A 19,066-nucleotide genomic window follows, 5' to 3' on the forward strand; every position below is an offset into this window, starting at 1 on the left:
CACATTCCAGGTGAAAACTGCAGTTCAGAGAGGGAAGGTAACCTGCCGCGATGCACAAAGTCAGGGCCGGGACTTGTCCGGGGGCTCTCCTTGTGAGCCCCCTGCCCAGAGCGGATGGGCATGTGCCGGAGGGCTAGTGAAGCTCCACCAGCCAATGTCACAACACTGGTGCCGGAGCCCGAGGGTGCAGCTAATCCTCTTATCCTCCAGGGCAGGAACTGCGCTGAGGAAAGTGCTTTGCCTAATTGTGCTCCCTCACAGTTAATCCAGAAAAAGAGGCCCCGTCTGCATGGACTGGCGTGACACGGCCCGCGGGCCCCCCGGCTCGGGACGGAGATCACCAGCTCCGTCCAAGGGTGCTCACCTCGCTGTGGCCCAGACCCCAGCTCACCTCCTGGTCAGGCGTCCGGAGCTGGGAGGGGCCCATCTCTTGGCCATCACCAGCCTCCCGGAGCGAGCTGGGCCACAGCAGGGACACGACCTGGCCAGGGCAAGGCATCGCGCTTTGGTGAGACTGTCTTTCGTGGAAGAAAGTCGCGAGTGTGGTCTGAACCTTTCCAACAGGACAGCACCCACTCCTGAACCTGTGTGGCATCCAGGTGTGAGCGGGGCTGAGACGGGCCTGGGGGCCCTCCCTGCTGTGCAGTCACTAGGTCTGAGGCCACCGGGGCCACGATGCCGTCCCTTGGGGACGCTGCCCCGTCTGGGGGACCTGACACCAGGAGGGCTTGGGGGCACGGTGCTGCTCTCTCCAGCTGCCTTCCCTCACAGGCTGGCCTCCTCGCTGCCTCTAAACCTGTTCCTCAAACCCAGAGTGGTCCGCAGACCGGCAGCTTGGAAGGCTCTCAGGACCTGCCCCAGACCTGCCGAGTCAGAATCTGCGCTTTAACCAGACACCCTGGGATGGCGAGGCAGCTGTGCTGCTCCAGGACACGGTGGGTACCCTGCAGCCGCTTGCTCCCGACGCAGCTCCCCCAAAGTTCGCTTCGGGCTCCTCTGTGCACACCCACGACCCTGCTGCACACTCGACTCCTCGGGCGTGCTGGTGTGTGAGCCTCTTTCCCGTCTCCCCACCCACGGGATGACCCCTGGAAGGTGCTGTCCTAGAAGCAGCCACAGAAGGCATCACACACACACCCCTTGGGCCGTCTGGGGCTCAGAGTACAGCTGCAGGCAGACGGCAAAACCAAGCTCCTGCCTTCCTTGACCTCTCAGCTTGACGGGGCACGCGACTCTCTGGGGACCCTGGTGGCCGTCAGGTCCCTGTAACAACAGGCTTTGCGCCTCGGAGGAGAGAGCTCGCAGATGGAGCTCCTGCTTTGGCGAACCTCGGGAACGGCCTTCCCAGGAGAAGTCAGCACCTCTCATGATGGCTGGATGGGATCAGAGCACAGCAGCTACTGTGTGCAGCGCCCGCCCGGGGACCTTCTCAGTCCTCGCCGCCACCCTCGAGGAAAGCACTTCAGTTTACACACAAGGGAACACAGGCACAGAGAGGTTAAGTGACTCACTCAAAGCCACACAGCTGGGAAGTGGGAAAGCCCAGCCTTGAACCCAGAGCCTGTCTCTAGCCACTAAGCCCCTGGGCCTCCGGGCTGTTCCCCCTGCCCCCCACCCCGATCTGCTGGCACCGATCTCCAGACAGGCTGGACTCCAACAGCCCCGCCAGCCCCGACGCCCTGCAGGGCTGGGCACGATGGCTCGGGGCCCAAGAGCCCTTTCCCACCGCACCAGGAGCTTCTGCCACGTGAAGCCTGGGCGGAGACGCGGGCAGTTTACGGCCCCCCACCCCCCCCAACCTTCAGTGTTTCTGTCAGTGGAGCCAGAAACATGCGTGGGAGGGAGGGGAGGCCGCGCTGGTGACGGAGGTGACGCTCCGGTGCCCCTTCCAGAGCCGCCATGGCCCCAGGCCCTTGGCCTCACCCGGCGTCTCCCAGTTCTGAGGGCCACCGGTGTCCCCAGCTGCCCCCGGGCGGCACGTTGCCGGATCCCCGACCAGGCCCCACCCCTCAGAGCCTGACCTCTCCTGGGCAGGTCAGGCGGGCCGGCCAGGACCACCGACATGGAGCCCAGCCCTACGGGCCACCCCCAGGCAGCCCTGCTCCGTGCCGGTGTCCCAGGCCACCCAGCGGCCACAGGCCCCGCGTCCCCTCACGTCCATCTGCCTGGACGCCACAGCTTCCTGCACGTCCCGGCCATCCGGAGGGGCTGCCCGCCGCCCTTTGCCTGCTGCTGGTCATGCTGAAGACCCTCCTCTGGCTGTCCCTCCCACCTTGTCCTGCATCCTGGGTCCAGGCCTCACCTCGTCCAGACCCTGGACCCCAGGGCCTTGACGGCCTCCCCTGTCCCTGGGGCCGGGGGGCGGGCGGCCAATGCCATGACTCACCCGCTCGTTCCAGAACACAGAACAAACCCTGCTCTTGCTTCCAAAGTTTGCTCACAATGTTCTCTCTCATGATAATGAGGTTGTGCTGAGGCAGGAAACGTCCTTAGCTTTGGGGATGCAACGACGCAGGGGCAGCAACCGTGCAGGATGTCCTGGGATCCAGGTGACAGCAGGCCCGTTCTCGCCACTGTTCCACATACTTAAAATTTGCAAATTAAATAAACAGTTCCCTCTGCCCAGGAGCCTCCCGTCCTCGGGGGTCTCCACTCTGTCCCCTCCATCCCCTGGGCCACATGCCGTCTTCCAAGTCCCGGAGTCTTTTCTGGAGGCTCCCCCCTCCTCAAGCAGCCTGGGAACCCCAGGGGGGGGGCCTCTTCCTCTCCAAGCCTCCCAGGCGTCCTGCGCTCGCGGACACTGGCCAAATCCCCGACCTGCTAAGTGCCCACGTCCACAGCCGCCTCCGTGTGGGCGGTGGGCGGGGGCAGGCAAAGCCGTCGCTCATGGGGAAAGAGGGGAGCAACAGCGTCGGGGAGAGCGCGTCCCGCAGCCAAGGTGCGGCAGGAACCTGCAGGGCGCCATCCTGCCCCAGCCCAGCAGCCCAGAACCCACTGGACGCACATTCAGATGGCCTGGGTGCCTCACGGGAGCAGCGGGGCTTTCTGTGCAGAAGCAGATGGGGCCGTGCACACGCGGCCAGGCTCCTGCTGAGTCTGCCGAGGACGCGAGCCTGCGGGGCTGCGAGTAGCAGCCTGGAGCGGCCCGTCCCACACACGACCCCGCCGGCCACCGCCTCTCGCCCAGGGACCAGCACTGGCTGGGAGGCCAGTGCAGCCCAGGGAGGGGGCGACCCCACCGTTCACCCCAGGCGGGGTGGGAATCAACAGGCATGCTTGTCACTCCAGGGTCTCAGCTAGTAAGAGGGGAAGAGGGGCTGCCATTCCAGGGGAGGGCTGACCCCGCCTGTGGCCCACGGCTTATGACCTGGAGGCCACCACCAAGTCCCAGCGAGCTCCTGATAATTGCTGAGCTTCTGTGCCGACAAACACGCTTGGTGTCCTCACAGCCGCTGAACTCAGCGCTGAGCTGGGATCATTCACTTTGCTGCACGCCGACCTGGGCCCTGTCCCCTGGGCTCCATTTGGTTTCCTCTCCTTTTAAAGGACAGAAACGAGGTGGCCAGGGGCTGGGCCTCTGCACAAGTCTACATGACCTTCAGGACTGAGCCCGGCGGCCCGCTGAGGCTGGGGGGCCGTGGTTTCTCCAGGACTGGAGCTGAGCACCCCCCTGCTCCAGGTGCTGGGGGCCAGGCACGGCCTCCTGGGGCAGAGGTTCAGGACAATTAATCCAGCACCGAGGGGCACCCGGGGGAGGTATTTACAGAGCAGCCGTGGCCAGGCCAGGCCAGTCTCCCCGCGCTGCAGGCCTGCCCCCCCGACCCCGGCAGCCAATGGGTACCGAGGAGACCAGGCCAGCGTGGCCTCTGCCCTCGGGGCCTCCAGGGCGGGGCAGATGTACTGGGGATGTGATGGCCAGAGAAGGGTGCTGGGAGGAAGAATAACTTGGGGTAGGGCCGTGGGAGGCCTCTCTGGCAGGTGACCCTCACTCGAGGCCTGAGGGCTGAAAAGGAGACCCACACAGAGCACAGAGAGATGGGTCCTCCAGCAGGAACACGTGGCCTGCAACGCCCCAGGGTGCTGTCCAGACCAGACCAGCGGAGTCCTGTCCAGCCGGCCAGGCCACGTGCCGGCCTGGGGGGTGGGGGGTGGGGGGCGGAGTGGGCCAGGGTTCACCAGAAAGCGCCAGAGACGCAGGGAGGGACACTGCAGGTGACAAAGCGAATGGGGGAGGAGCCGGCGGAACGAAGGAGCCAGAGAGAGAGGAAATCCGAAACCCCAGATGCCTGTGGGATCACTGGGGTCGAACAAGGAACCCCCGGCGGCCAGGGCCCACCGGCACCACCTGCTCCTCGCAGGAACCCCGGCTGATCAGGACCCGCCGCCCGCAGACCAGGCTCGAGGGCTGCTGCACCGGCAGGGAGCAGGTACGAGGCCGGGGGCCGCGCGGAGGGGCGCCCCACGGCGGAGGAGCAGAGCGGCGTGGAGAGGGCTGGGGGGTCATCTCGCCCGTGGCCCCCAGCGGCCCGGATACCCGCGGCCAGCGGCCAAATGTGTGGATGCAGGCCTTGAAGATGGGCGGGACGCACAGGTGCCACAGGCCGCGCACACGCCCGATCTGGGACATCCGTCCAGAGTCTCCCGGACCCAGCACCGGGCCCAGCCCTCCGCAGTGACGGCAGCCTGGTCTTTTACTCTGGAATCTAGCGGGTTCCCACGACAGCTGCCGAGACAGCGCGGCGGTCCCCGTGTCCTCCGGCCGCCCGCCGCCTCCCAGACCCACTGCGCACTTGTTGGAGCCACAGCCGAGACAACCCACCCCTTCCCCAGGCAGAGGCCATGCTGTTCTGCCGGGTCTCAGGGCTGGGAGGTGCGCGTCCTGCTCACGGCCACACAGCTCCCAGAGGTTGTGACGTCCTCACCGCCCCCCACCCCGCCCGGCAGCTGAGAAACACAAAAAGGCTGCGTCCTGATGGAAACCCAATCCCCTCGCAGAGCCCTGCGCCTGGGGACAGTCTCTCCTCACCGAGTACAGCCTGGGTCAAAATACCGTGTTCTGTGCTAATCGCCACGCTCCCCCCACCGCGGGAACATTCTGGGGCCCTGAGGGGGGGCTTGTGGCTCTGTGTCCCCCGAAGACGCGGCAGACAGAACACAGAACAGGACGGCCCCTGCCCGCAGCACAACAGCATGACAGCATGCTCTCTCCGGAAGACCCCGCACAGCCTCCCGAGCCGCTGCTCAGCCCGGCTGAAGCAGGAGCCCCAGGGGCCTCGTGGATGCACGGCTGGGGTGGCTCAGGGACTCCTGCAGCACCCAGGGGTCAAGGGTCGCGCTCAAGCCACCAGCCAGTCGGCTTCGGGATGTGGGGCCCTGGGCCTCCCTGCCAGCTCCACCAGTCACAGCCACATGGTCCGGTGACCGGAGGTTCCGGGGTCCAGAAGCAGATCCTGGACGTGTGCAGATAAGCAGGATGAAGACGTTTACTTTAGGGCTGTTTATGGGGCAAAGGGTGACATCAGCTGCTCGTCCACTGGTGGGGCCTGCTGAGCGAATGACAGGACATCCCCACAAGGGGCTGAAAGAGTGCAGAGGCCTCTGGGTGTGAAAGTGAATGGCCTCCGAAATCCACTCAGAGGGGCTGTGAGGACAGGGCCCAGCGCTTAGGGGACCCTAACAAAGGCCAGTTCCCACCACTGCTCTAAGACCAGCATGCTCTGCTTTCCCGAACGAAAGGATGAGGGACCTGCAGGGGCTGCGGTGGGGGCAGGTGGGCAGGTGGGCATCTCAGGGCACGTCCGGGGCCCGGGGCAGGGCTCAGACGGCCGCTCTCACCATCCGCCTTCCGCAGACGGTGGACGGTGCACGTGCGTGGCCAACATTTAAACCTTCAACGTCCTAAACTGCAGAGAGACTAAAGCAAGTGGCCGCGCCCAGGGGGAGGGGCAGACGGCAGGGACCCTGGGGTTGGGTGGCGGGGGGGCTGGAGCGATCGATCCTGCATCTTCGAGACCGACCAAGGGGAGGAGGGTCACGCCGCTCTTCCCAGGTGCCCCCCCGTGGGGAACGGTAACTCCCGCCTCAGGGGGACACGCTCTCCCTTCACGCATGACCCTAACAAGCCCCGAACAGCAGGTAAGTGGCGGGTCAGGAGGGAGACGTGGGCAGGGGATGTGACAGCCGGCGAGGGGTCAGAACCACTGGACAGCCCAGGACCTGCCTCCCAGCCCCGGGGCCAACGAGCCGTCTGACCCCTGAGCAGGCCGGGGACCTGTGTGAGCTGAAAGCTTCCCTGCGCACCAGCAGGTTTATTGCCCAAAGCAGGTTCCTCCCACGGTGCTGGACAAACGCAACTCTTCCACCCCATGACCTGCTCTGCGGCGTGGAGGCCTCCGCCCACCTGCTGGTCTGGCCCGCATCTCCGCTGAGCTCCGCCCGGGGAGGGGGGGCTCCTACCCGCCCCCCCGAGGCCACGGGCAGCCCTGTCAGGTGGCAGGTGATGCTCCCCCAGGGAACGTGCTGGCTTCAGAGTTAAGTGTTGAAGCCGGGCTGTCCTCGTTCTCTCTCTCTCTTTAATCATCCTGCTGTTTTGCCATGCACACCCAAGGTCTAAAATTAGGCCACTGGATCTCACACCTGACTTTCCAAGCTCCCTGTTGGGGGGGTGGGGGTCAGCACTGACCCGGGAAGGTGTCAGATCCGTGTGGGGGAACAGTGTCTTCTCAACACGCTGTCCCAGCCCCGCCTGCTGGAGGGCTGCCCGCCTGTGCACCACGGCCCGCAGGGTTCCAGCGCCCCCCACCACCCCCGGCCGCTCACCACTTCCACAAATTCAGGCCTGAAGGCGCCTGGCAGGCGGCGGGGTTAGAAAGGCTATGAGGTCCCCACCATCCCCACCGTGTCCTCGGGGCCGAGTGCTGAGACCCTCCGTGCAGGCCACGCTCAGACGTGGGCCAGAGAACCAGGATCAGGGCTCCAACTGCCCCCAGACGGGGAGACCCGGCCAGTGTCCTCCACCTGTCACCTGGCCACGGGGTCGCCGTCTGCGCTCCGCTGCGGGAAGGCAGGAAGCACCTGCCCTTTTCCCTTCCTTGCCCGTGAAGGTCCCTGCGACTCCCCCTGTTTCCTGAGGACCGCCCCCACGCCGGAACGCCTTCCCACGCCATCAGGGTTTGTTTCGGAGGGACCCGAATTCTGCACCCGTTAAGCCCACAGTGCTCCCGGGAAGGGCCCTGCCCCTGCTCATGGCATCCGTGTGGCCACCTCCGGGAGGACCACGGTGCTGCCAGCCAGGCAATCCCGGTGCTTTCAACCACACCCCTTCCTCTCCCCTTGTCTGTTTCTCGGGAAGCAGTTTGTGCAGGTATTTGGCCGTCAGGACAGGGAGACAGCATTAGGGGATCGGCTCCCTTCACCTCCACCACCAGCCGAGGTGTGAGATCTGACCTCTGTCCTTTAGCGAGCAGCCTGACGGTCGATGGGGCCGAAACTTACATGCTCCCCACCCTGCTCCCGGGCCACCTGCCACGGGCACAGGGGCACTGATGCGGCACCTGGGCACGGCTAACGTGGAGCACCTGTCCCGGCAGGTATGGTGAGGCCAGCAGGGTGGGGGCCTGCCCCAGGCTGGGCCGGCAAGTGTAGCCCTGTCACTGCAAGACGGCATCACTGCCCAGGCAGCCCAGCCACGAGGAACGGCCAGGGCGAGGCCGACAAAGGGCACCAGGTGGCCGGAGAGGAAGGAGGGGCGGCAGCTGCCGGCCGGCTCCAAGCGAGGTTCTGTGCCTTTTTACAGATGAGAAAACCAAGGCTCAGAAAAGCGAAAAATCCTGCTCAGGTCCCGGCCAGGAGGCAACAGCAGCAGGACAGGCTGGTGTGCTCAGAGGCCCACGCCCCTCCCCGGGCCGCGAGACAGGCAGGGAGGACTCGGGGGCGGGCGGGGGGCACGGCTGCACCGGGCTCCTAGGGCCAAGCAGGCCAAGGACGGGACCAAGGACGTGCAGCCGCCCCTTCCAGGTGGCTGCCCCTCGTGGGCGCCCCACACGCGGCCCTGCCCACAGAAAGTCCACGTGCCGTCATAACACTGACACAGGTGGGGCGGGGTGCACACCAGCCAGGAAGCTGGCGCGGGGCACGCTCGTGCACCCCAGGCTGCAGGGTCGTGAGGGCCTCTTCGGCCGTCAGGGCCCTAGGTCCTGCCCAATCTGGGCCAGGCCAGGCCGACACATAGGGCTGTGTCTGCACCAGGCAGGCCCTCCGGGGGGTGGGACGGAAGCGGGCATGATACACAGGAGCGGAAGCCGCAGCTGCCAGGCCCAGCTCTTGCCCTTACAGCTGTGTGACCCGGGCAGGTCAAGCCACCTCTCTGGTCCTCAGCTGCTGCTTCTGAAAATCCTGGGGTTGACCCGCCCCCACCCCGGGTCTGCACATCAAATCTGTTGGGGGGTGGTGACAGTAATTCTCACTCCCAGGACGGCCATCACCGAGTGTGCCCCACCCCCAGAGCCCCCAGTCCCAAGGCTGTCCTGCCCGTCACTGCGGTGCAATCCCTCAGTCCCCTCCCCTCCCCAGGGCTGGTGGGGAGATACAGAGCAAGGCACCACGCCCAACAGCTGACTGACCCTCGCAGGCGCCCACGCCCAGCCACCTCGCTCATGACCTGCAGGACAAGGGATGGACTCTTCTTACTGTAATTCACAGAACCCCCTTCCCACCCGTTATTCACCTGGAGCCCTGTGGGTGGACAGGTGGGGCGCCAGGCGAACAGGTGCCCGTTATGTGCCAGGAGCAGGCCCCTGTATACACACCTGTGGAAAGTGTATGCTTCCCAGGCTATTTTCCTACCTAAGCCGCAGGATGACCCTGAAGGAGGATAACCCTGTCCAGCCAGGGGGCTGAGGGGCCCTCACCATCCTCACTGCGGTCCCCTCTGCCCACAAGCACAGCCCTGGAAGGCAAGAGGACCTCGCATCCCTTGTGCGCCGTCTGGTGGCCAGTTGGGGTCAGTCCGATGTTGAGCTGCAGTGGCCCTCACTGTGCTGCAGAGCCACCAGCCCCTGGGCCACCTGGGACCCTCCGCAGCAGGGGCGGCTGGACAGAGCGAAAGGTAGCAGAGGTGTGTACAGGCGGGGCGACCCTCGCTCCCTGCAGAGGCTGGTACCCAAGTACAGGGGCTGCCCTCTGAGGCTGGCCAGGGCCTCAGACAATAGGCACCGGAGCCGGAAGTACCGTCGGGGGAGCTGTGCAGGCTCCGCCCCGCCCTCTCCTGATTCCCTGCTGCATCAGGTGGCCTGGTTCTCCGTCCCTCTTTGCCCAGGACCCCTGTGTTCCGGCCCCCCGACTCTCGTGATCTCTGCCTCCCCGGAGCCCACACTCCAGGCTGACGCCTCTTTGCAGAAACTACAAGAATCTCAGATCCGGCAACACGGCGAGGCCAAGGGCCTTCCCTGAGGTGCTGTGGGCATCCATCGCCAGGGTCTTGGGGCCGGCACTTGACCACCTCGCTTCCTAGCCCTCCTGAGGCTCAGGGTGCCAGGGCAGGGGACCAGGAGGCGGGATCAGAGGAAAGGTGGCAGGCCCCAAAGCGGGCAGCGGCCGGACACCACGGGGAGCCCACGGCACTTCCAGGCGCTACGCGGCCCGGCGTCGGCCAGTGACAAGCACACCCATTGCCCCTGCATCTCAGAGCCTCTCCCAGGCCAATTCCTGATTCCTGGAGGCGAGGAAAGGGTCACCAGCTACAAAACACTCTCCAAGATGTATCCCTAGGCCGTGGAGCATTTCTGGGCATAAGACTCTGGGACAAGTGAGAGCACCGGGCCTTCAGCTCAGGCAGCAGCTCTGGGAGTTTGCGCTGATGCAAGAGCCCTTCCAGACGCACCTGCACCCGGGACGCACCTGCACCCAGGCGGCTCCCATGGCTGCTTCTCCTCTGGGCCAAGTATGCCCGGTGCTTCCAGACCCTTTCACACCCACTGCCCTCCCCCCACAGCCTGGCAGCCCCCCTTGAGAAAAGTTCTTCCAGAACTAAGATGAGGCAGCTGAGGCCCAGGGCAGAGCAAGTCAGCAGTGAAATGAGACAAAAACCCAAGCCTTGGACATCTTCCCCGGAACGTCAGCTGGCCTCAGAGGAAGACCAGGGAATGGGGCAAAGCCAACGACACAGCCAGGTGGGCACCGTGCGGCCAGCGAGAGGACCTAGCACCCCTCCACCAAGTGGAGGGACTGCCTGGCCCACGGCACCCCGGGCCACTCTGGGCTCACCTGCGATCACACTGGGCCTGCCCTTAACTCCAAGGCAGGAGCCCTCGGTCTAAGGTAGGAGGTGAAACGTAAACTCGCGAGCAACAGCGACCACAGATCTGCGGGTCAGGGAGGCTGGAAGGGAGCTGGGCCACGTCTGCTCGGGGCCAGGGCACAGGGAAGGCCAGTGAAGGCCTGGGAGGGAAACAGGAGGCAGGTTGGTGTGGCGGAGCCCTTCTAGGAGGGAGCAGGCCGTGCAAAGGCATGGGGGCACGAGGAGACCAAGCCTGCTGATGGCAGAGGGCAGACACCAGAGCTCCAGGGAAGGTCATAGCAGACACCCTACGGAGGTGTGGACAGGCCCTCGAGGCTGCAGGGCCTACAGGAAGGTCGAAGCAGGAGGGCTGATCTGTTGGGAACCCCAAGGGGAGGCCAGGTCATCAAACTGCCCCTCGTGTGGGAGGGGCCCGAGAGATGACCCACCAGGAGCCCTCCCGCCGCTGCAGCCACCTTGTCCCACCCAAGCTGCTGCGCAGAGGCCGGTCGTGTCCAAGTGAAGCGTCGCAGGAAGCGCGTCCTCTACCCACACGGCCCCCAGCAGGAGGCGCATCCTCTACCCACACGGTCCCCAGCAGGACTTGTGAGGAAACTCAGGCTGCATCCCTGGAGCGTCAGGATCCAGGAAGGAGAGGAAGCCCAGCTCAGGTGGGGTCTCACCGGGGCTCCGGGTGGGAAAGCCTCCCGCCTCACCCCCTCAGCCTCCGCACGGTCCCAGCAGAAGGCAAGCTAGCCGCATTCCAGCCGCCACGTACGCTTTACCGCCACGATCCTCGGACACCTGAAGTTAGCGCAGCTGCAGCCCGTTGCCCACAGACGACGCTGCTGCCTGGCACGGCTCTCCCTTCAGAGGGATGGGGCCGAGGGGTGGGCAGGGCTGCCTGCACCAGAGGACACACGGCTACTCCTCGAAAAGCACACCCACGCACACGCCACAGGACATCCTGCGCTCGAGCCGATGTCGCGGCCAGAGGAGCCAGCATGGGTCCTAGTGACAAGGGGCTGACTGTCCCCACTGCAGAGCCAAGGCCAGACACCCATCAGCTCTGCAGGAATCCAGCTCTGAGCACAGCTCGGGCGGACAGGGGAGCTGCTGTTCCACGGCGTCCTGGGCGACATTGGTCGGAACGGACGGCGGCCGGCCGGCCAGCCGGCTCTGCTCAGAGGAAAGCCCTTGCTGGGCCACGGGCCCTACCAGGAAGCCCCACTCAGCATCCCTGCAAACGCAGGACGCGCCTCGTCTAGAAACTCGGCACAGAGCCAGTGGGTACGTGGCCGTGCCCTCGGAGCCGAACTTCTGAGCCAGACGGGAGCAACGGTGTCACACAGCCTGTCCACGCCCGGCCCCACTCCCCCGCACTCACACGGGCACACGCGTGTACACCTCGCACACGTCCGTCGCCGCCGGCTCCAGCACACAACTCGGTTGCAGGCCAGCACTCAGGGCCCTCCCGCAGGGGACCGGCCGGCCTGTCCCCTTCTCCACCTGCACCGCATCCCAGCTCCTCCAGCAGCCCAGCCTCCGGCTCATCCCCTCGCAGCCCCCAAGCCAAGGAGCCGCCCAACCCCTCGCCCTGCCTCCTGGACAAGCTCCAGACACCAGCTTCCTTGTAACCAGCTCCGACGTTTGGATTACAGGTCTGATGCCCAGTCTTACCTCGCTGCCAACTCCAGGAAGGCAGGCCACCCTCTCCCAGGGGGCCTGCGCGGGGTCACCCCAGGGGGGCAGGGTAAGCCGAGTGGCTGCGGTGCTTCAGAGCCCAATGGGCCTCCATTCACAGATGGAGAAACCAAGGCCCAGAGGGGGCGTGAACACAGGGGCTGGGACCCCAGCCTCTGCCCTTGCTTCAGCATCCGCAGCATCAGCTTCCCGGCCCCTGTGGGGGTCCCCGGGGCAGCCGAGCCCACCCCACAGTGGCTGACACTGAGGCAGACATGGAAGCCGCACAGCAAACGCCCACAAGGTTGCAGGGACCCCCCCTCGCCCTGGCCTTGCCCACAGCGCCACCTACCATCCTGCTGCCCCCCCACCCCGCTCCCTCGAGAGCCCGCGGCCGCCAGGACTCAGCCGGCAGAACGCCCCTGTGCCAGGGCCCCCCAAGGCGCATGGGGAGCGCCCCCCTTTCTGGGGAGGTGCGTCTCCCTGCAGACCAGGTGACCTAGCAGGACGAAAGGCTCTGGGCACGCGGGACACCCAGGGATAAAGCGGGTCAGCCATACCGCTCACACTTTGTCCTAGAAGGCGGGGTGCGAGGCGATCCCTGGCCCTGTGTTTGCGGGGTGAGAGCACGAGCGGAAGGTGGAGAGGAGCGGCTGGTGGGGCCACGCTGAGCAGGGGGACGGGGGCGGGGCGTGGGCAACCGCGAGCAAGGAGGGCAGGCTGGTCCAGACCCTGGCACAGGGCGGCCTTCTCCTGCAGGTGGGGGAGGGAGCATGTCGGGGAGGTGTGGGCCAGGGCCAAAGAGCGAGCTCTCTGCGGGGTCTGGACGTGCCCAGGCGCGGCCGAGCACCCGGACGCAAGGTCCTGGCACTGAGGAGATTCTGGGCCAGACAGAGACACAGGTGACAAAGGAAACGCCCCAGCTGGTCCCTCTGCAGCACTTATTCTTCCCAACATTAACCCATCCGTACACCTCGTGGGCTCATCCCCCCGCCCCCGCGGGCCACTCAGCACCCCAACAGCGGGCTCCCCAAGAGCACTTGTGGGGTGAGTGAGTGAAGAAGAGGAGGTCATGGCAGAGACGGGGTCAGGGACACCCCACGAGAGAGGGCGGGAGGCCCCCTGCAGGCACAGCAACAGGGGTGCTGGCGCCAGGTGGGCAGGCAGGGCAGCGCGTCCAGAGATGGCCCAAGAGCTGCGGCCCAGCCCCGGGCAGCCACTCCCCAAACCTGGCTCCACCTGGAGGCCCTGGGGCAGGTCTGAGCTCCCCACAGCCCTCGCCTCCACCCCGCTTCTGCACCAATTTCCACGGGAGGGTCTTCCCCACACGTCCGGACAATGCTGACATCAGCCAGGTGTGCTACAATTCAGCTCAATTCCAACACTCTCCACCTGGCGCGCAGGCCTCTGGAGACCAGCTCACCCACTAGATGACAGGTGTGTTAGGCAGGAAGCTACAGCATTCAGACCCACAGCCAGGGGAGAGGCCTCGGCGGGAGGGGGCCTGAGGGGACGGAGCAGCTCTGAGGGGCGGGGGACCGGAGCTCGCTTTGTGGGGAAGCATCTTCAGGCCTCCTGGGGAGCTTTGGCCCCTCCTGCCTGAGTGGCCCTGACCTGACACCGGCCCCGGCCAGAGCTGGGGTGGCCCGCGCCTCGCCCGCCCCACGGTGATTCTGCTCTCCCCCCACCCTCCCCGCGTCCCACCAGTGCACCTTCCCCTCCTGCAGCACCAGACAATGAAGGGTAAAGGGTGTGGCAGCTGAAAATCAGGCTTAAATGATGTCCACGTCCTGACCTCAGAACTGGTGGAGGTTGCCTGCCCAGCAAAGAGGGGGCTTAGCTTGCGTTCAGGGTCTTGAGGTGGGAGTTGTCCTGGGTCGGCGGGGCCCTGACTGCTGTCCCCCCCCCCCGCCGTTTCCTTATAGGAGGGAGGCAGGTGGGGGGAAGATGCTGGCCTTGAGGACTGGAGCCGGCTCTCCTGGAGGGGACCCTCCCCTGGAGCTGGGGAGCGGACAGCCCTGCCCACACCTGGATCTTGACCAGTACTGGTTTCAGGTTTCTGGCCCCCAGAGCCAGGGGAAAATATATTCCTGCTGTTCTAAAGTCCCCAGTCTGTGGTCATTTGTTACAGCGGCACAGGAAACCAGCGGGGCGTATGAAAAAGGCCGTGTGTCCATCCCGGAAAGACCAGTCAGTCTGTCGGGAGGGACGGCGTGTTGACTGCAGCCTCTTTGAGATGAGCAGCCTGCCCCCACCCTGCTCTCCCCAGATGAAGAAAAGGCCTAACTCGTCAACCAGATGCAAACAGGTCCGTTCTGCCCCAGGGACCGAGCGGCCACCTGAGAGGAAGACAGCTCGGAACGGCGTGTGCTGACGCCCGCGTTCAGCAGGCCGCCCTCGAGGTGAGCACAGGACGTCCATGCTCTGCATCGGCAGACGCCTCGGGGGCGGCCCGGGGAGCACGTCTACCGCCCCTTCCAGCCCACCAGAGATGCTGGACAGCAGACCAGAAACCCCAAGGGCTTCCCCCACATCCTGACAGGGGAGGGATGTCTCCGAGAAGGGCTGGCAGGAGGGACTGCTCAGAGCCCACTCCCCCCTACCTCCCACCCGGCCAGCCCCCCAGGCCCCCAGCCTCCGTGCAGCCCCGCACCCACAGAAGACCTGGGCGCAGACCTGCCTCCCGTTTCACTTGCTGTCAGCTCCTTCCTGCCCCCAGCACCCCTCAGCCCGAGGGCTGCAGATGACCCTGCAGGAAGCCTCGATTAGGAAAAGTGATGATGTTTATGGAGCACACCTGCTGCGGGGGGCTCCTAAGAAGGCAGCTGCCCTGTGTGTGTGGCAGGAGGGGAGCAAAGCCCCGCAGGGACCTGCTGTCCGCTGAGGCCAAGATGTCGTGGGACCCCGCGGTGAGGGGCTTCCCCGGTCCATGTCCTCCCTGGGTGCCGACCTCGATGGGGAAGCAGGACGATGCTCCCATGCTGGCCAGAGACAGACGAGCAGAGGGAAGAGCCACCCGTCTGTCCACCCATCCCTCTGCACAGCCTGTCCTGCGGCACTTACCACGTTCCAGAAAAGCGGATTGAAAGCGATGGTGAGGACTGCAGCCACAAAGTGGGGTTCTGAGGGGTCCACGTAGCCCAGCAGCCGGGTCATAACGCAGAGGTCTGCCTGCAGGGACAGAGCCGGCGTCAGCGGGAGACCTGCCTGCCCTGCCCCGCCCCACCTGGACAGACACGGGAGCGAGTGACAAGCCCCAGAACTTGGAAACAAAGTTACCCTCCAGGAACAGGTCAGGAGGCTTGGGCACGTCCAAGTCCAGCAAAGGTTACTACAATGTAATCTCATAAAACGGAAGATAAAAGCCGAAACCCAACCAGCTGTGTCGTTCCTGTTGGAGAGCGGCCGGGCCAGCAGCGGAAGCACAGAGAGGAAACCAGCAGCTCTGAGGATGAGTGTCCAGCACGCTGGCGGGGCAGTGACCCCGCCGGGACCCGTGTCTGCATCACCAGGGTGACCAGGACCCAACAGAGGTGTTCAGAGGCCCCAGAGCCAACCCGAGGGGCCAACATCCGTGTGAAGATGCTCAGCCTCCGAGACCCAGGAAAATGCAGATGAGCTCTTCCCAGCCCTGGACCTGGGTATGGGGGCTCCCAACCCCGGCCCCTGCCCCGAGAGCTCACACAGTGCACAGCTGTTCCTATCGGCAGCCCCTGGACCGGCGCTCCTGGGCATGGGGGCTCCCAACCCCGGCCCCTGCCCCGAGAGCTCACACACAGTGCACAGCTGCTCCTATCGGCAGCCCCTGGACCAGCGCTCCTGGGCATGGGGGCTCCCAACCCCGGCCCCTGCCCCGAGAGCTCACACACAGTGCACAGCTGCTCCTATCGGCAGCCCCTGGACCGGCGCTCCTGGGTATGGGGCTCCCAACCCCGGCCCCTGCCCCGAGAGCTCACACACAGTGCACAGCTGTTCCTATCGGCAGCCCCTGGACCGGCGCTCCTGGGTATGGGGCTCCCAACCCCGGCCCCTGCCCCGAGAGCTCACACACAGTGCACAGCTGGTCCTATCGGCAGCACCTGGACCGGCGCTCCTGGGTATGGGGCTCCCAACCCCGGCCCCTGCCCCGAGAGCTCACACACAGTGCACAGCTGCTCCTATCGGCAGCCCCTGGACCGGCGCTCCTGGGTATGGGGCTCCCAACCCCGGCCCCTGCCCCGAGAGCTCACACACAGTGCACAGCTGGTCCTATCGGCAGCCCCTGGACCGGCGCTCCTGGGTATGGGGCTCCCAACCCCGGCCCCTGCCCCGAGAGCTCACACACAGTGCACAGCTGCTCCTATCGGCAGCCCCTGGACCGGCGCTCCTGGGTATGGGGCTCCCAACCCCGGCCCCTGCCCCGAGAGCTCACACACAGTGCACAGCTGGTCCTATCGGCAGCCCCTGGACCGGCGCTCCTGGGTATGGGGGCTCCCAACCCCGGCACCTGGCCGAGAGCTCACACAGTGCACAGCTGTTCCTATCGGCAGCCCCTGGACCGGCGCTCCTGGGCATGGGGGCTCCCAACCCCAGCCCCTGCCCCGAGAGCTCACACACAGTGCACAGCTGTTCCTATCGGCAGCCCCTGGACCGGCGCTCCTGGGTATGGGGGCTCCCAACCCCGGCACCTGGCCGAGAGCTCACACAGTGCACAGCTGTTCCTATCGGCATGCGTGGAACAGGTGTGCACTCCGGGGGCTCGGGTAAACCAGATGCGCCGTCCCCAAAGCAGCTAAACCAGCGAACTGAAACAGACCAGGTCTGTGTCAAACTGCCATGTTCTCAAACACATGTCAAATGGACAAGGACGCTGCAGAAGCCCAGAGCACCCTGTACCCACCACACAGCGCTGAGTGCCCCTCCCGTATGTGCCAGGGCCAGCTTTGAGGGCCAGCTTTGAGCCCCAGATTCATTGCCCCCTGTGACCGGGGCGGGTCTCCCCACCTCTGCGCTGTCGACCCTCAGGCCGGTCACTCTTTGTGGCCCCCACCCACTCCATGCCGGCCGTCCTCCCCAGCTGTGACAACCGAAAATGGCTCCAGACGTGGCCCAGATGTCCCCGGGGACAGAACTAAGACCCTGCCTCTAGGGACAAGAGGAGGAAACAGCTGGATGCCTCCAATGCCAAGTTCTCCCTTTAAAAATCGTGAGACACTGCTGACGTTCTGCGTGGTCAGTGTTCACTGAGTCCCTGCATTACTCTTTGTATTTTTCTTTTTCTTTTTAGAAATTCATGGCAACTCTCCACATGCAATTCAGAATAACAATAAGCCTCAACTGGAAGGTAAGTCACAAGCCTTGGCCTGGGGTGGGGGGGTGTGGAATCCACTCCAGGCGGGCCAGCCGTGCCCAGGGTGCAGAGCTGGGGGCCAGCCGGGTACATAAACCATGCTTCCTGCCAACGGCCCCCAGCCCCCGCCTGGCAACTGAATCACCACATCCAGCTTAGGGCCGCCCACAAAACATGCTTCTCACCAGTTACGGACTCTGATGACAGCAACAACTCCCACGGGAGTTGATATGGCATTTCTGCAGACAAGGGTGTCATTGTCAGCCAGACTCCCTTTTTTTCTTTTTCTTTTTTTTTTTTTTTGCGGCACGCGGGCCTCTCACTGCTGTGGCCTCTCCCGTTGCAGAGCACAGGCTCCGGACGCGCAGGCTCAGCGGCCATGGCTCACGGGCCCAGCTGCTCCGCGGCATGTGGGATCCTCCCGGACCGGGGCACGAACCCGCGTCCCCTGCATCGGCAGCCTCGCAGGCGGGCTCTCAACCACTACGCCACCAGGGAAGCCCCAAGCTCCAGATATTTTTAAGAATTCCACTGCTCGTCATTCAGCAGACGCTGAGCACCCCGGGAGGCTCCACTCTGGGGGTCTGCGAGCTAAGCCCCTGAAACAAGGCCAGTGCGCACCTATATAAGTTCTCACACCTCACCTTGGGCCACCACCCAGCAAGACGAGCGCCGCTGTCGTGCCAGCTCAGAGAGCCAGAGGCTCCCGGGGGCCAGGCCAGGCCAGCGCTTCCGGATTCCAGATTCCAGATTCCGGGTTCAGGCACTGGAGTGAGGATGAGTCCCGAACGCTCCCAAGGAGGCCGGGCAAGTGAGCGGGAGAGAGACTGCTTCTTCGCCTTTAGGAGAGCAGAGGCGGAGGGGAAACTGAGGCAGAGCGGTTAAGCAGTGACACTGGCTGAGGTGGCCAGCAGCAGACATCCGGCCCGGGCTCCCTGTTAGGGCTGAACTGGTCAAAACTGGAACCTCGGCCCCCGCCCAGGTCCCAGGGCCCTCGGTCAACCTCTCATCCAGGAAGTATCCGGTCACCTTGAGGGGGGATTTGCGTTGCCCAGAGAAGGGCCCACCGAGCAGGAAAGAATGACGGACAAGTCAGGTGGCAGCAGAGGGCCCCCTCCTGGCTTCCCGCTCCAGAGGCCTGCAGGTCCCGTCCTGGTTGCTGTCACCCCCAAAACCCGCTGGAAAGGGTGCCCTCCCGGGTCAGGCAAGAGCAGAGCAGGAGGGTCCCAGACCCCCGTCCCGTCACCCTGTACCCCTGTGGGCCACCTCGACTAAGGGGAGGGGCCCACCGGGGCCCACCCACCCTCTGCCCAACCTGATTAAAGCAGCGGAAGTCCTGGCCTTCTGCTCCCAGTAACCCTAACAACGGAGCCCCCCTCTGGCTCCAAGGCCGCGGAGTCCTGGCGCTGGAACAGAGAGGAGATGGGCTACCTACCGCTGCCCGGGCAGCACTCCCGCGAGGGGCTCAGCGGCTAGAGCCCATGCCGCTCACCGTGCGAGGGTCAACAGCACCCAGGGTCACATTGTGACATCCAAACAAACAGCAGGGGCCCAGGGAATCAAAGTCACATCGACCGCAGCTGGGACCCACGTACCGCTCACTGCCGGGGGAAGGGGACGGGGTGGGGGCAGCGGGGCGGGCCTCCAGCTGGACCCTCCGTCTCCGGGCCTTCTCGGTGATTCAGGAGACATTTACTGGGAAACTTCTGCTGCAAGCCCCGAGCCTGGCGCATACAAGAAGGAGCGGCCACGACCCCATGGCGGGGGCACCAGGCGCA

At 65.2% G+C, this 19,066-nt stretch overlaps 1 protein-coding gene across 8 annotated transcripts in view; it reads right to left on the reverse strand.

Moving 5' to 3' along the window:
* The window catches only part of PEMT (phosphatidylethanolamine N-methyltransferase), a 48,060-nt gene that overhangs the window by 23,479 nt on the left and 5,515 nt on the right, over window positions 1–19,066 (reverse strand). For 6 of the 8 annotated variants that reach the window (XR_014298363.1, XM_082679705.1, XM_082679703.1 and 3 more), the window contains exon 2: window positions 15,023–15,130. Coding sequence is in view for 7 of the 8 variants with exons in the window: in XM_082679700.1 (XP_082535826.1) it covers window positions 15,023–15,130 (108 nt within the window). In the remaining variant the exon portion in view is untranslated. Of the gene's footprint in view, window positions 1–15,022; window positions 15,131–18,603; window positions 18,625–18,723; window positions 18,817–19,066 lie in introns of those variants that run through there. The other 2 variants (XM_082679702.1, XM_082679704.1) reach the window with 2 other exon arrangements.

Source organism: Grampus griseus (assembly GCF_964374135.1).
Source record: "Grampus griseus genome assembly, chromosome: 20".
Classification (NCBI taxonomy): Eukaryota; Metazoa; Chordata; class Mammalia; order Artiodactyla; family Delphinidae; genus Grampus; species Grampus griseus.